Below are 17,209 nucleotides of genomic sequence, written 5' to 3' on the forward strand. Positions count from 1 at the left end.
GATAGATAGATAGATAGATAGATAGATAGATAGATAGATAGATAGATAGATAGATAGATAGATAGACAGATAGATAGTCTTGGAATTAAACATTATGTGTGTGTGTGTGTGTGTGTGTGTGTGTGTGTATCTTGGAATTAAAAATCCCTCTTGGAAGTGGAAATTAAATGTTGTGTGGATGCAGCCTGGGTTCTTAGCTTAGCTCAGAAGTTGGAATGCAGTTCAGTGCAGAGCTGGGGAGTTCTCAGAATCTCCCAGCCAGCTCTGGCAGGGGGATTCTGGGAGTTGTAGTCCCTCAAACCCCATAATTGTTCCAAGCTCTGGTTTAGCATTTGGAGACGGAGAGTGGTGGATGGGAGTGAGAGAGACTCTTCCACTGGCAAAACCCTGTGTTTCCTGCAGCTTCTTTTGAGCTGAACCTAAAGAGCTTTAAATCTGTCACCAGTGGCTTATAAATTATCCAAAAATGCACCATTAAAGGCAAAGAGATCTATATGGGCCAGAAGGATGACACTGTGAGCTGCCTTAAAACACATTTGTGTGTGGTGCTTTTTGTGTGCAATGAGTACAGGTTACAACGCCTGGGTATCGAACACCCTCATATCTCTCAAATGCTCATCCTCAGGTAGCTCCTTTTTTGTTCTCATCCTTAGGCCTTGCCTTCTTGTCTCCCCTCTGAGTGTCTCAGGGCATGAACAGAGTGGTTGAGCAGCTGCACTTTACTTTATTGACATGAATTTATGTGATGTAAACACCCTCAGCAGAAGGACTCAGTTTGCATTTGCACTGAAAAAATAATCCAGTCTGACGCCACTTTAACTGCCCTTGGCTCCATGCTGTGGAATGCTGGGATTTGTAGTTTGTTGCGGCACCTAACAAAGATGGCTAAACAGCTCCTCAAAACTACAAATCCCAAGATTCCATAGCACAGAGCTATAACAGAAGTTAAAGTGGTGTCATCCTGAGGTAAACGCTAGACCCTCTTTCTGTGTCCTGGGGGGTGGGTGGGTGGGGGCTCTTAGCCTTTCAAAATGGTGGCACTTACTCTGGACCCCCCCTTCCCAAAATCCTGGCTATGACCCTGCTCCCCCTCACAATATCTTAACAAACAATTCCATACAGTTGCACTGCCGCAGCAAAATCCCACCACTCTATAACTGTTCACTTTAACTACGTATAGTGTAAGTGAATTTCTCCTAAGCCAAGCTTAGGAAAGCCATGTTCAGGAAATCATGTTGCAGTTTTGTTCATCCTGGCCTCAAAGGAAAGTAGGTTTTATATATGTCTGAATTCTTGTTCATTTTGGACTGCACAGAAATCTAGATCTTAAGACCATTTTCCTGAGACAAATTGATACCCAGAAAAATGACCCATGAATCATATTTAGCTCTCCCTCTCTTGAAGCAAGCAAGCAAGCAAGACATTTTATTTGTACACAGCTGTCCATCCATCAATAAAATAAAAAACAAAACAAAAAAAACCTAAAGCAAAACAAAATCCCCAGAGTAGAACAGACAAGCACTAATCAAAATTCATAAATCAGGGTCACCAGCATGTCATACAGCATTGTTTTTCAAATGCTTTTGTTGAATAACAGTTTTGTCAAAGACAAAAGCCAGGTACTCTTTGTAGTCACAGTCTTCTCTAACACTTTTGGGAAATAACTTATTATTTCAATAATTCAAGCATCTGATCCAAGTATCCCTTTATATTTGAATAAAGTGGCTGCAGTTCTTCAACTTCATGTACAGCACAGTCATAACACAGTTTCTCAGATACAAGTCTTTTCTCATGTCTTCCATCCAGGATTGTCTCTGACCACATACTAAATTGAGCTCCCTCCCCTCAATTAATAGAGCTAGATTTCTTCATTATACTACACACAGGAAGAGTAAGATATTGCAGGGGAAAATGCTGAGAGGCAGTGTGCATTCATTCTTCTGAATATACAAATCTTCCTGTTACTCATTCTATTTTTGTAACAATATCAATAAAGACATTCATCAAAATTATAACAAGGACAGGCCACAAAATGAGTAGACCAACAATTCAAGGTTTTCAGAAAATAAAAAGTCATAAGGCTGTCCCTCTCTTGGTACTTCATACATATACATATGTATGTATTATAAAACAACAGGGCTACCACCGAAAAGGCCTTGTTCTTTTGAAGATTGTTCTAGCCTCTTGGTAGAACAGAAATACAGAACAAGACTTCAGCAAAATATCTTAAGTCTAGGAGTGGAATGGATAAGGTTTTATTGTCAAAAGTCACCTAAAACATTTTTAAACAATTAAATTATATTAAACAAATTCTAAAATAAATTTACAGCACTTTATAAATAAAGGATAATAATAATAATAATAATAATAATAATAATAATAATAATAATAAAGCAGACAATCTTAGAATATATGCTGTATGCCAATGCCTATGTATGCTTACAAAGCCATAAAGAATGCCTTACAGTAGTTCAATCTGCAAATATATTTCTTACTTTCTTTGGAATTCTGCTTTTGTTTGGTACAGAAAAAGTAAGTAACAGCAGGAAAACATGCTAGGATTTTGCAATTATTTCCTTTGGCAACATGGAAGGTGCCTGCATGATAACACTCTCAGAAATAATCCAAGATATGCCAGTGGGACTGATTAAATGAGGAGTCATGTTTACTTGAAGAATATGACCAGAGAATGTAGAAAATGTATCCTTTAACCAGAGAAAAATAGGCTCTGATGTCTATTTTTAGCATATGCTCCCATTACTCATTTGAGAAAGTCACTTTTCTGAAAGCTTGCTGACAAGTCGTAACGATTTTTCATTTTTAGTGTAATAAATGAGAGCATGAGAAAAGAAATATTTGTCTGAAAATCACCACTGCTCCCTAGACAGACAAATGAGAAAAAAGAATCATTCTAGAGAAATTGTACCTGACTCCAATTACTCAAGTCTATGACGAGTGTACATGGAGCAAAGGGACTAGCCAATTTCACCACTGACATTTAAGGGGCTTTCAGAAGTCATGTTTATTCTACAACACTGGCAGTCAAGGCTGGGTAAATGTGAACCCAGTAAAGCTGACCTGCATAACCTGTGGACCAACAAAACTGTAACACAAGCCACATGCACCCATGCCCTCACAAAGGGCTTTAAAAAAACCAACCCTCCGGGAACTTGACAATAAGAGCAGTTTTGCAATGGACCCAATAACTTACAGAAGTGGTGGGGTCTCTTTCTCTAGACAACTACGTGCCGAGATGCTTTAGATGAAAATCCTGCAGTGAACAGGTAGTTGGATTTGAAGGCCCATGAGGCCTCTTCTAACTCTATGATTCTATGATTATGAAATACAGGGGAGATGGGAAGATCTGTCAAACTTCTGGCAGGTTATAATATATGGCTGGTGGACCCCAAGTTGTAAATGTCTACACCAAAGGGTTTACAACCACCACTTCATTCCCATTCATCAGAAGTTATGTGCACTCTATTTATTGCACCAAGTAGTAAAAAAGCAGGGAGCATGGTTTTACATAAAGCCTTGCATGGCACACATTCCCAGTGTTAGAAGACAATATAGTCATTACAGCGAAACCATAGTAAGAAAGTCAGTTTTATTTTAGGACTACTTAATATTAAGAGGAAGATGAAAGTGCTAATAGAACCAATTAAAATAGTAGGCACTTTTTTCTACCTGTGGTACAACAGACAGACTACCTAAACAAAGGTAGAAAGGTAGGCCTTGCCATCGGGCCTCCCTAAAGGAACTGAACCCTTCCTACAAGGCATCTGACTCCATCCTGGCCTCTGAGGGGGAGAGAAAGGTAGGCCTTGCCATCGGGCCTCCCTAAAGGAACTGAACCCTTCCCACAAGGCATCTGATTCCATCCTGGCCTCTGAGGGGGAGACAGGGTGGGTCAATGCCATCAGGCCTATCCTTAAGATACAGAGCCCTCCATCTGTCCGTCTGCCTTGGTCCAGGCCTCAGAGGGAGAGAAGAATGCTGGACCTGATCCTCTTCCCCACAACCATTCCATTCTCCTTTTGTGTCATGTCTTCTTAGAGTGTAAGCCTGAAGGCAGGGAACCGTCTAATTAAAAGATTTTATGTACAGTGCTGTGTAAATTTACAGCACTATATAAATAAAGCTTAATAATAATAATAATAATAAACTACATGGACAACACTGGGATAATAACTCTTCTCAAAACCTGCAAGGGTGATCCATTCATGTTAGTTCTTTATAAAGATCTTGTAAGGCATTGTCTTTTGGAAGCCCATAGAAATGGAAGGGTCACCCTTCTATTTCTATGGGCTTCCAAAAGGCAATGCCTTACAAGATCTTTATAAAGAACTAATGTGAATGGATATCACTACCACTTTGATAGTTAATTCATGTTCTACTGTGTCAGAGGAAGCAAGTGAGCACTGAAATTTGAGATGACTGAAATCAGTTCAGCCTTTTACTTCACATGCTACCCCACACAGGATATAAGGAAGTCATGACCAAAAAAAGTCCACTAGCGTTGAGTCAGTTGTAAAAAGACTCCCAGCAAAAGGGGAGAATAAGGAAAGTTAGCTGTATTTCCTTAATGTCTTACAAAAAAATATGAAAATTCTATGAACAAAGTGGAGAGACATGTTTAGAGGCAATGCTGCTGGGAGACACCTGTTCAACCTTTGGGTCACTGGTCTATGGTGGCCTTCAGGATTCTGTCTTGTTTCCTTCCTTGTTCAACCTAAGAGAAATTGGATAACTTGGAAGTGGCTTGCAAGAGAAAAAAAGCTGAAGCACATATGCAGGGCAAGGAGACAGGGAGGAAAATGGTTGCATAGATAAGTTATAATTCCCCAAATCATTTTTTATAAAAATCTGGAAAGGAGAAGTGGATAATATGAAGACAATATGTGTGTGTGGAGGAGGATGGAATCTATAAAGGAGTTTTAATGGGCTTATCTCAGGACAAGGGAACCTCATCCCTCATCACTGACAATGCTAGCAGGAGCTCTCAGGAGCACCTGAAGATCTACTGGTTTCCCAGCCCTGACTTAAATGGTGCCACACTTCATAAAACAGAACTACTAAACTCAGAAATAGCATCACTTACCATCATGGGTTACCTCGATGACATAAAGACCTTCTTCAGACCCAATTGCTATTCTATCCTGATCTAATGGAAGTGAAAAGAGAGAAAAAAAGAGCTATTAATATGAGAATGCTCACTAATTCTGAACTTCTATTGTTTTAATGGAACCCGCAGTTTGATTATAAATGTGGGCTGGGGGGACTATACATATCATTGCTAGCATGACAGTTCGTTGTTGTTGTGTGCCTTCAAGTCATTTCCAACTTATGGAGACCCTAAGGGTTTTCTTGCCAAGATTTGTTCAGAGGAGGTATGCCACTGCCCTCCACTGGGGCTGAGAGCATGTGACTTGGCTTTATGGTTGAGCTGGTCTCCAGAGTCATAGTCCAGCACTCAAACCACTAGACCATGCTTGCTCTCACTAGATCTCAGTGTACCGGATGATTTAAAAATAATGGTGCAAAACCAAAGACCAGTAGCTTTACTTTTCCGCCATACTTTTTGAATTGCCCTTTATTTGGAGGGTAAAACTGAAGTAATATTTAAAACCCTATCAATTCAATCCTATATATGTTGTTGTTCTTAACTGCTGTGAAGCTGGTATCAAGTTATGGTGACCCTATGAATGAAATACCTGCAAGTCATCTTGTTAGCAACAGCCCTAGTTCTTACAAACTCAGGGCCTCCTTGATTAAGTCTATTCACTCAAAATGTGGTCTTTGTCATTTTCTACTGGTTTGCACTATGGGCCAAAGCAGACGGCCTGGATGGGGCAGTGTGAAGCCACCCCACCTTAAGACAGATTGGGGCCGTGACAGCCACATGCTGCAACCCCAATCCGCTATGGCGCCAGTCAAAAAAGGAGCTGTTTTCAACTGCTCCTTTTTCAGCCATTGAAAAGCTGCCTTTAGCAGCTCTTCCGCAGCCCTGTGGCAGCTTCCTGGCATGTTAGGGGGTTGCAGTGATGCCTGGAAGCTGGTTGACACGCAGCCGCTCTGGGTGCCTTCAGAGCATCATGGGGGCGTACGGCTTGTGCACACCATGCCCCCAAGCTGCCCACAGCTGCCAGAAGGCGGCTTTTAGTGCTGGTCTGTATTGCCTTACTCCAAATATTAACATATTTTCTAATGAACCATGTCAGCTCATGATATATTCAAATTATGATAGCCCCAGTTTAGTCATTTTTGGCTCCTAGTGTGAGTTCAGGCTTGATTTAGTCTAGCAACCATTTATTCGGCTTTTTGACACTATATGGTACCTCTACAACTCTCCTAGAGAGCCATATTTCAAAGGAGCTGATTCTGTTCCTGTTGATTTTCTTTCTAGCCTTCACAATCATACACAGAAGTCCAACAGAACTCAATAGTGCTAGCTCATAAGCAGCTTAGGTATAGGATTCAGCTTCGGAGATCTGGGCCCAATTTATCTAAGGAAGGTCAATGCAGGTGGCTCTGCTTTTGCAGAAACTGAATCAGAAAATATACACAGAGTAGTAAAGTCCCCTTTGAACTTCCATATAAGAAAGTCCCCTAGGCTAATAATACCCACAATTCTCAAAACAAGTGAAGATGATTCTCCAGCAAATATTCACAAGAGAGGGGGAGTGGATGGTTATTTTTAACTAGTCTGGTAATTTATATTGTTGCAGCTAAGCACTCTGCAGTTTTAATACTTCAGTTTATTTATTATTTAAGATCTGGTTTTATGTGGTGTCATTGTGATAATACTGGTGGTGTCTGCCTTGAAGGCTATTGTCCATGAGGCAGGATATGAATATGAACATAAATAATCTCCCCAAATGAGAAGGGCTGCAGGGAAAATATCCACAATTTTATTTTAGGGCTTTGTTAGTGTATCAACTGTTTTCCTTAAGCTATAAAAGTATGTGCATTGAAATCAGAAAATTCATTCAAGCATTGTAAATGCCTACTGCAAGTAGACTTAATCATAATTAGCTTTTAAAAAAACAATTACTGAATTTCACAGTACTAAGCTTCTCTGTGCAGAGATGCAGATGAGAAATAATACAATAATAAACGGGATAGCAATGTATTCACTCCATCTTCAGCTGCAATAGCACACAGTGAAATGTCTTGTTAAAGTAGACATACCTATAACAGCAGCAGCTAAGCTGGTTTTAATGAGAGGCAGTGTACTGTCATAAGCTTCCTGTGGAATATGTACAACTTGGTTTTTGAGTTTATTTTTGTGCAGAATAGATTGCAGCCCCTCTAGGATTCCAACCCATTTTCGTTTTTCATTCTCATTTTCTGTTAGGATCAGCAGAGAACAGGTCTTTGAAGGTGAGCCTAAGAGAGAGGCTGTCACCTTGACAGCAAGAGAAAGAAAAAACAGTCAAATGAAATTTGCTTTCTAAACTGTTGAGGCAGTTTAGTAATCTGCAACTGTTTAGTAAGTTGTTTAAATAAATATATTGGATCTCTTAAAATAGAATCTAAACACACATAGTCAAACACAACAGTTGCAAACAGCAAATAATAGTTTCTTATGGCTAGTCTACTATTAGACATTACACCTTGTTGATACGTTATACAAGACAGCATCTTTGCAACAGTGTAAAATGCCTGCTACTTGTCATTAGTCAAAATTTCTACCTTTATGAATAAAGGTGTGAAATAGAACTGTGTAGTAGAATATATGAGCCCTGTCCCTCACCCAAAGTTTTTGTGATTCTAGAATGTGAGAATGCTATCAATTTCTGTAAATGAGTCTCTGAAAGCGGAAATCATGACTAATAAAAAGGCAAACTGTAAGAACACAGACTATGCTTTACAGACCAGATTAAATAAATTTCAAGTTCCTTCTATTTAACTTTGAAAAGTTTCTCTGTATGTAGGCAATTCCATAACAGTGATCTTTTAAACTTAGATTTAAACTATGCAGTACCATTATTTAGGAGTCATTTATTGAAGCAAGTTCTGTGAATAATAAGTGACAGTTATGTAAAACAAATTATATTTGCACAAACTGATTAAATAGTCATACCCTGAATATACAAGGAATATCTTTGCGGGTTGCATGTATAACATCCGATGCTAGGACAGAACTCACACAAAAATCTTCATCTCTGGTAAGAAAATAAATAATATAAGTCACCAAACTTGGCCTAATCTATTTAAAATTTTTATTTTATCTATTATATCAAGCATTTTCCCCCTAGGAATGAAATTAATACATGACCAGGTACAAATCTGGCCTTAATGAGATGTAGAGTAAACATAAGTCTGGAATATCATTAAGTTACATTTCTACCTGCAGGGACAGAAAGAAAAACCCATGTAAGATCATGTGAGCACAAACCTCACTCTTCTCTGATACTGCATACAAACATAACTGAGATTTTGCCAAAATACACACTGATAATGATCTCTGTCTAAACTTAATGACAAATTGGTATGCCATTGTTGTTTGTGTGATATGCATTTTATGCTGTCTTGCTCTTTGATACTACAGAAGTAAAGGAAAAATTACACTGTATTGCCAAAGTCAGAACAAACCTGAGATCTAGGACTTGACTTGCAACAACTCCTGGCTGAGTGGATTTTCCTTCAGGCACATCGTAGAGGAAGAGTTTACAGTCACATACTACTGCATAGGCCCTCTGCCATCCTTTTTTAACTCCTGTTGGTTTTGGAACCTGTAAATATATACATATAAGATAAACTCATAGGTTAGAGGGAAAAACTGAGATATAATGTATCTCAACATTTTGTTGTTGTTGTTGTTGTTATCCACCCTCGAGTCAATCTCGACCCATGGTAACCCTGCAAATGAGACATCTCCAAGACTCCTTATGCTCCTCTACTCTGCTTAAGTCCTGAAAATTCATACCCATAGCCCCTTTAATAGAGTGCATCCATCTAGCATGTGGCCTTCCTCTCTTTCTGCTTCCTCCACTTTTCCTAGCATTATTGTTTTTCCAGTGAGCCATGCCTCCTTAAGATGTGGCCAAAGTACGACAGCCTCAGTCTAGTCATCTTGGCTCCTAGAGAGATTTCTGGTTTGATCTGCTCTAGGACTCATTTGTTTGACTTCTTGGCTGTCCATGGTAGCCTCAGCACTCTTCTCCAGCACCACATCTCAAATGAATTAGTTCTCTTCCTGTTTTCTTAACTGTCCAGCTCTCACATCCATACATGGCAACAGGGAATACAATTACTTGTATGATTCTAACTTTTGTGCTCAGTTGTATGTCTTTACATTTTAGGATATTTTCTAGTTTTCTCATAGCTGCTCTCCCCATTCCTAGTCTTCTTATGATATCTTGATTGCAGTCCCCACTCCGATGAATATTTGATCCCAGGTATGAAAATTCTTTTGCTATTCTTATTTCCCCATTGTCTAGGTTGAATCTGTGTAATGTTTGTGTGTTACGGGCATTTGCTCAGGTTTTCAGTGCCAGAATTTCTGTGACATGGAATGAGCCTCTTGGGTTTGGTGGGAAAATTGTGCCCCATGAGCCATACACAGCTCTTGGACTACACTTTAGGAATTGCTGTGAAACCAGTCCCTAGCCCCCTATGTTTAAAAAAACAGTGTGATTTTCAGGAAATCTTTGCTCAGAAAGCCCCCTCAAATGCATGAAAACATGCAAAAAGACTCATTTCACAATGATAAGCACCCCATAACCACATACTACTTTCAAATGCCAATATTTTCTTCTCAGTCAGTCTGAAAATGGGACACAAAGCAATATATCTTCACTTCCTGTTACGATTTTGAGAAAGTCTGCAGTGGAAATACCTCTGTTTTCCTGGGCAGTCCTTCCCAAAATGGCACTTAAAAAAGACAAGCCTTCAAATTCAGAGTGCTATATGCCTCTAAGCATATGCAAACTGCATGTGAAACTCATCCATTCATTCGTCCACTTCACATGTTACCCTGGTTTAGCTCTATGTCTATGAGCCTGAGCAAAGTATCAGGCTCATGTGCTCTCTCTCATCCTTCTTCCCTTTAGCCAGGAGAAGGACTTTGCCAATATTTGGGTCCACTTGTAGTAAACTTGCTTTTTGCTGCACACTAATTAGAGACTGTGTTTTATTACAAAATCTAGTCAGTTTCTGAGCAATCCAGTTTCAAATCCTGTATTTAACTTACCAGCATTTGTTATAAATCATGATGCAGTTCCTTCTCCTAGCCATGGGAAAGTGGAGATGCATCAGCCTAACACTTTCCTCAGGAGCCTCAGGAGCCCTGGTAGCATAGTGGTTAAATGCCAGTACTGCAGCCACTCACTCACAAATCACAAGGTTGTGAGTTCACTCCTAGGCAGGGACTCAGGGTCCACTCAGCCTTGCATCCTTCCGAGGTTACTAAAATGAGTACCCAGCTTGTTGGAGGCAATTGGCTTAAATGTTGTAAACCACTTAGAGACTGCTTAGTGTGGCATGAAGCGGTATATAAATGAAACTGGTATTGCTATTGCTATTCCTGCTTGTGCACACCATGCTCAACCATATTTTATCATTATGCATCAATATGCTACTGTGCCTTGGCCAGAGGATGGGATGAGCAAAGGTGAAAACTGAATGTCAGAACACCCATCTAGAACTAGCCCCGCTCTAATTCCGAAGGGGTTGCACAGATGCAGAACTTGTATATGGGACTGCACAGATACCATGAAACAGGACTAAGAACTTACCCTTTTATAATGGCAAGGACATTTATCCCTTCCATTTAAACTTGGCTAGAGAAAGAAGCCTTTTCGTCTTTCACAGAACTGTCTCTTACTCTCTGTGGCATTTCAGTCGCCAGTTCCCAATACTGCATACCTAACCACCGGCCATGCTCACTAGAATAAGGATTAGCACTAAGGGGATTATTACAAATTGTTTTTTTTAAAAAAAAGCCTTAGGGCTTTATTGCAATTGGGGAAGATGGATGCAGGAGGGAAGGAAGAAAGTAAGGCAAAATTCAAAAGATCCTCTTTAGCAGTATGGCTCTTCTAGCATGTCTCACAGTAACACAGTATTATGCCATGCTCCACACTGTGAGAAAGGCTAGTATGTCTATAATCAAGCTCTTTTAGCTTGCTGCAGGTGCAGAATGGCTTTTTTTAAAAAAATCTCTCTCTTTTTTCATTTTACAGAGTTGTCATCAAAATGTTATGTGCCCATTCCCTGACCAAATTTTGTCAGTTTCCCTGACCACCATTCAAAAATAACACTAAGTTTAAAAATTCATCAGTTAAAAGTTTTATTATATAGTTTACTATATAGTTTCAAACTACTTAAGTACTAAAAATGCATTTTTAAAAAAAGAGGACAGTGTTCTTTGAACACTAACATTAATAAGAAATACATCTATCCTGAAAGTGCATTAAAAATTATACCATAATTGACATTTCAATAAAAGTACTGTGATCTCTAAATCAGTAGTTCTTAACCTGTGGTCTATTGACCCCTGGGGGCCTGTTATGTCCTCATGAGGGTCCGTGAGGGCCTGAAGAAGAATGTACATGTCTCTCACCATACATAGATTCAAACTGGGTTGCACATGGGTTATTGCTGGAGGTGCCAATACAGAAAGGCAGGGTTGTGAGAAATGCGTGTGCATGCAAGCCTCTTTAAACATGGCACTGGCATCTCTGCCCCTTCTTTTCTTTCGAGGCAGTGGCATGGCAGCCCCCACCCCTCTCTGCTCCAGGGCTGAGGAAAGGTAAACAACAAAGAGAGAAGCAGCAGCTGCTGCTACCCTTATTGTCTGCTGGAGCCGGTGGCTCAATGCGGCATGGCCAGTACGTGAGAGCAGCAAGGGCATGCATGACAAGAGACACATGCATTTTTCTTCAGGCCTTCACGCAGGAGAAAGAGGTGGAGTGGTGGTGATGAGTTGCTCACACTGGCAGCTCCTGCTGTTTTTGCTCCATGCCAGTAGACTGAAGCTGCCACTTAGCACTCAGAATATGTGGCCTCTCCTGTTGCAACCATCATCAAGGAGACAGAGGAGGACACGAAGCTCTGCAATGGCACCTTTCTCATGCTGCTAACTTGGCTGCCTGTGCATGCTCTTATCACTCTCCTGGTATGGGGCCTTCGGCAAACACAAAGAAGGAAGGGATGCCTGGCAACAGGCAGGAGAAGAGGGAGACCACATTGTGCATTATGTCTAGCTGGATTGAGGGGAAACTCAGCCCTGTCAGCCCCCAGCCTGAGGAGAAAACTGGTGCATCTTACCTCAGGGAAACCAAGAAGGCCAGTACCTGCTGAAGGGCTCCCTCCTTACACTGGAGAAGGCAGACACCCTTGCTTGGAACTTAACAGGGCAATATTTTTCACCACATTGGGGCTGAGTGTGTGTATGTGTGTGTGTGGGGGGGGGGGGGGGGGCAGAATTTGAATCTGCCAATGTCTTTCCATTTCATACACCCTTCATTGACCCTCAGAGTTTCCCTGTGTTCCAGCCTTCTTCCTTTCCCAGATTGCTGGCTTCAGTCTGTCTATTTCCTCCTTTTTCTATTTTGGAGTAAATCAGCACCCAATGCACCAAAAAATTAAAACAAAAGAACATAAACACAAAAGCAAACAAGCAAAAAACCCCAACCCTTAAAACTCTTTTTCCTGTGCTTGGCAGTCCACACTGTTGTTAATTGTTCTCTAACATTTGAGGGGTTTAAATCTTGCTTTAAATCTTGCCAGTTAATCTTGGTGGTGGTCAATGGCAACAAAAGATATTTAAAGGGGGTGCATGGTAAAGAAATGTTAAGAACGACTGCTTTAAATGAGGACAAAGGGCCAAACTTGTTTGTTCATTTTAAAGCTATTTCCTTAGCAGAAGTAAAGAAAAGGGTTCTCTGTGGGAAACTATATATAAACTCTTGGTTTATGAAAAACATTTATCATCATCATCATCATCATCATCATCATCATCATCATCATCCATGCTTTTCTCCTGGAGTGGGACCCAAGGTGGTTCACAAAAGCAATCAATAAGAACGCAGCAATGAATTTTAAAACAAATAAAATTATATATTTAAAACAGTATAAAATTATTTAAAAGATATTAAAAATTAAAAAAATAAAGCACAAAACCCAACAATAAGCCTTTTGGGTAATGATTACATATTAAAAGTCTGAAAAGGTTTTTGCCTGCCAGTGAAATGGAAGCCGGCTACTTAAAAGGTATTTAAAATACCTTTCCTATTATTAATACAGTTCTGCATATAAGGCACAATTCCTAAACCAATTTTATTTTTACTGTTATGAGCAAAATAGCATTGTGACAGAAATAAATTCTGCAGCTGGCTAAATGGAAGGATAGTTAGCTTCTAAGCCCAGCAATTTGTTGACTCTGGTCAACATATTCACATGTTCAAATCAAATGAAACTGATTTCAGAATCAAATGAAACCATTCAATTATAATGATGTTGATGTTATTGTACTTTGCAGTATGGCTAACACACAGTATTTGAGGAGACCACATTTTAGCTGCAATAGGGTGAACCTAAAGAGGGAGCCAAGGGACTGAGACTAATTCTTTGAGGCTTCTACCAACAAAGGCTCATTGTCTCCCAGAGCCCACATGGTCAAAATGAAGGAATGGTCTCTCCCTACATAGCTGCTCTGAGAGCTTTTGTGGCTGAAGAATGAAGTATAAATAAATAAAAATACATGGATGTTTTTCCATGCCATCTTTACTGAGAACAGCAACAATATCTTGACAAAATATAGGCATGTGACTAACATCATATTTTTGTTTCTCCTGTATGATTTTTAACACCTTTGCCAGATGAAGAAGCAACTGGAATTTCCAAAGCTTGCATCATGTATTTTGTGTACTTTGATTTTCCTAATAAAGGTATCACTGTTTTATGGATGTTGAATGTCATTGTAATTAACCTTAAAAGCATTACTGCAAAGGGCACAACACTAATTTCTTCACCAGAGACATCAGATTCTTACCTTAACATAGCCTTTGTAGGCTGTTCCTATGCCTCTTTGAACATCTACTCCAAGGGGTCGTTTAGCTTGCTCAGGAGGTATAGGGCAGACTTGTGGTGCACTATCCTTGCAGGAAACATGGCATGCAAATGAACACACTAAGGAAGAAAAGGTGGACTTGTCAAAGCTTTTTGCTGTTGGAGCAGCTAGAAATAGCTGGCAGAAGTGGAAAAACACAGGAACGGAGCTACATACATATGTACTTTGTTTCTCTTGCCTAGTTAAGGTGTAGTTTGCTTCTCTTTTTTGAGATAAGCAGAATAATTGTCAACAATGAGCTTCTACAAATATTCTGCCAATTCAAGGAGAAAAGACACATCAACCTGCAACATAGTGTTGTGGCATCTTGAAGACTAATGAGTATACTGTGGCATGATTTGGTATTAGTCAGTCTACTTTATCAAACAGTTTATGCCACAATATACAGTCAGCTTTCCATATCCATGGATTTTATCCACAGATTCAAGCATCCATGGTTTGAAGGTTTTTAAATAGAGGCTGGATGGCCATCTGTCAGGGGTACTTTGATTGTGTCTTTCTGCATGGCAGGGGTTTGGACTGGAAGGCCTCGAGGTCTCTTCCACCTCTATGATTCCATCAATCTTCATGGCTGAATACAGCCAGCCTTGATCTGAGTGGAGAATGCGACCTTGAGAGAATAAATGAGTAAGTGTAAGTAGGAGCCATGGTCCTTCCAGGGAGAAGTGTTGGCTCTCTGAAAACCAATGCCTACAAGGCCAGTAAAAGACTCTAAGAACTTCTTCTCTTATCTGACTTTCCCTGTAATTTAGAGATTATGGGAAGGAATGAAACAACATAAGACAGTGTGCCCTTGGAATCTGCTGTGGCTTGGATACCAAAATCTGTGGACAGTGAAGTTCCATTATATAGAATGGGGTAATAAAATGGTGTCCCTTATATAAAATGGCCAAATCAAGGTTCTGGGATTTTTAAAAAAATATACAGTCGTCCCTTCTTATACACTGATTTTTTAAACGAGGATTCAAGCATCCATGGTTCATGGAAAATGTTCAAAAAAGTATAAATTTCAAATATCAAACCTTGATTTTTCATTTTTTATAAGGGACACCATTATGCTCCGCCATTATATTTAATGGGACTTGAGCATCCAAGGATTCTGTTATCCACAGGGGATCTTGGAACCAAACCCCAGCGTATAATAATAATAATAATAATAATAATAATAATAATAATAACAACAACAACAATTTTAAAAACCCCAAACCCCAACCCTCCCCTAATCATAAACTCAGTGATCAGCCCATAAAAAGAGATTTAGCATCAAACATTTAAAACTATCCAATAAGAATACATTAAAATTTTAGGCAGATTAGCTCAAGAAATGAATCTTCCTCTAGAGGAGGGGGGGCGGGGGTGATGATATCAATCAATTTTGGTATCGATATCAATGGGGGGGAGGCAAGTCTAATGGATCTAACCTAGTCTGGGAAGGCTTGCCGGAAGAGATCTTAATAGCCTTTTTAAAGGCTTCCAAGGTGGTAAATATGGTGGATCTCGTCCGGCAGGTCGTTCCAGAGCCTGGGAGCAGCTGATGAGAAGGTCCTCTGGGTCATCATTGAAAGTCTGGTCTTCTTAGGTTGTAACAGATTCTTCCCAAAGGACCGAAGTGTGTGGGGTGGATTATATGGAAGGAGGTGCTCCTGCAAGTAGTCAGGACCCAAGCCATGTAGGTTAGAACCATTAAAGGTTAGAACCAACACATTGTACCTTGCCCGAAAGCTGAAAGGCAGCCAGTGGAGAGATTTTAGAACTGGTGTAATATGGGCAGTTCTGGATGTGCCCGTGACCAGCCTGGCTGTCATGTTTTGTACCAATTGAAGTTTCCGAACTTGGCACGAGGGTAGCCCTATGTAGAGTATGTTGCAGAAGTCGAGTTGAAAGGTTACCAACGCATGTACTACTATTTCAAGGTCTCCCGGCTCCAGGAAGGGGCGCAGCTGGAGTATCAGCCAAAGCTGATAGCCAGTGCTAGTGACTGTAGCATTCACCTGAGCCGTCAGTTGAAGCAACGAGTCCAGGAGCACCCCCAAGCTGCGGACAGAATCTGTCAGGGGAAGTATGACCCCATCCAGAACTGGCTGACATAACTCCATTCATGGATTAAGGGTCCCTATTGCAAGTACCTCCATCTTACCTGCATTCAACTTGAATTTGTTTTCCCTCATCCAGTCCATTACTGAATTAAGACAGGCATTCAGAGGAGAGATGCCATCCTTAGTCATTGCATCAGTCTGAGACATACAGAAATATATTTGGGTGTCATCAGCGTACTGATAACACCTCGCCCCATGTCTCCGGATGATGTCGCCCAGCGGCTTCATGTAAATGTTAAAACAGCATTGGGCACAGAATTGCGCCTTGAGGGACGCCCGACTTGAGCTTCCTCTTGGCCAAACAACTGTCCCCAAGTGACACCATCTAGAATCTGCCCGAGAGGTAGGACCGGAACCACTAGAGTACAGTACCCCCGATTCCCAACTCTCTCAGGCATTCCAGAAGGATACTGTGGTCAATGGTATCGAAGGCTGCCGAGAGATCCAAGAACACCAGCAGGGTCACACTTCCCCTGTCGGTACTCAGAGGGAGATCATCGACTAAGGCGACCATGGCAGTCTCAACTCCGTAGCCTGCCCTAAAACAAGTATAACAAGGTCCCACTGTATTTCCAAGCCATGGATGGTTGAAATTGTGGATACGGAGGGCTAATTGTTTTTATTCAATGTATTTGTATAACAACCTTTACCACATCAATGGTCAATAGCATCAAATACCTAATATCATTACAGAAGCAATCATTACTAATTTGTTCTAGTTTCATTCTCTAAATTGTATTGGTATGATTGGTGTTCCCACTGAAGACCCACAATATGACAAAATTTATATCTAAACAAGAATTCTGGAGGCTGCTCTTATTCTATTTCCTACCACTTAACTGCACCACCACCTTTTGGGGAAGTCAAAATGGATTCTGAAGATGGATTGGGAAACTTTCTTCCAAAGTTGCAATTCTCAGGTTTTCTGATTTTGTCTGGGAAGGGGGTTCAGAAGTTACACAGATCTCTCTCTCTCTGTGTCTGTGGTCCATGGGCTATATGATTCCCATCCTTGATCTAAACCCATGCATTA

General features: G+C 40.4%; 1 protein-coding gene across 1 annotated transcript in view; it reads right to left on the reverse strand.

The window, feature by feature from the left end:
• CDC42BPB (CDC42 binding protein kinase beta) overlaps positions 1 to 17,209 on the reverse strand; it is a 164,465-nt gene that overhangs the window by 9,418 nt on the left and 137,838 nt on the right. The window contains 5 exon segments of the mRNA XM_042448163.1: positions 5,102 to 5,164; positions 7,192 to 7,408; positions 8,087 to 8,168; positions 8,599 to 8,738; positions 14,003 to 14,139. Of these exon segments, the coding sequence (XP_042304097.1) occupies positions 5,102 to 5,164; positions 7,192 to 7,408; positions 8,087 to 8,168; positions 8,599 to 8,738; positions 14,003 to 14,139 (639 nt within the window).

Source organism: Sceloporus undulatus, chromosome 1 (assembly GCF_019175285.1).
Source record: "Sceloporus undulatus isolate JIND9_A2432 ecotype Alabama chromosome 1, SceUnd_v1.1, whole genome shotgun sequence".
In the NCBI taxonomy this organism is placed as follows: Eukaryota; Metazoa; Chordata; class Lepidosauria; order Squamata; family Phrynosomatidae; genus Sceloporus; species Sceloporus undulatus.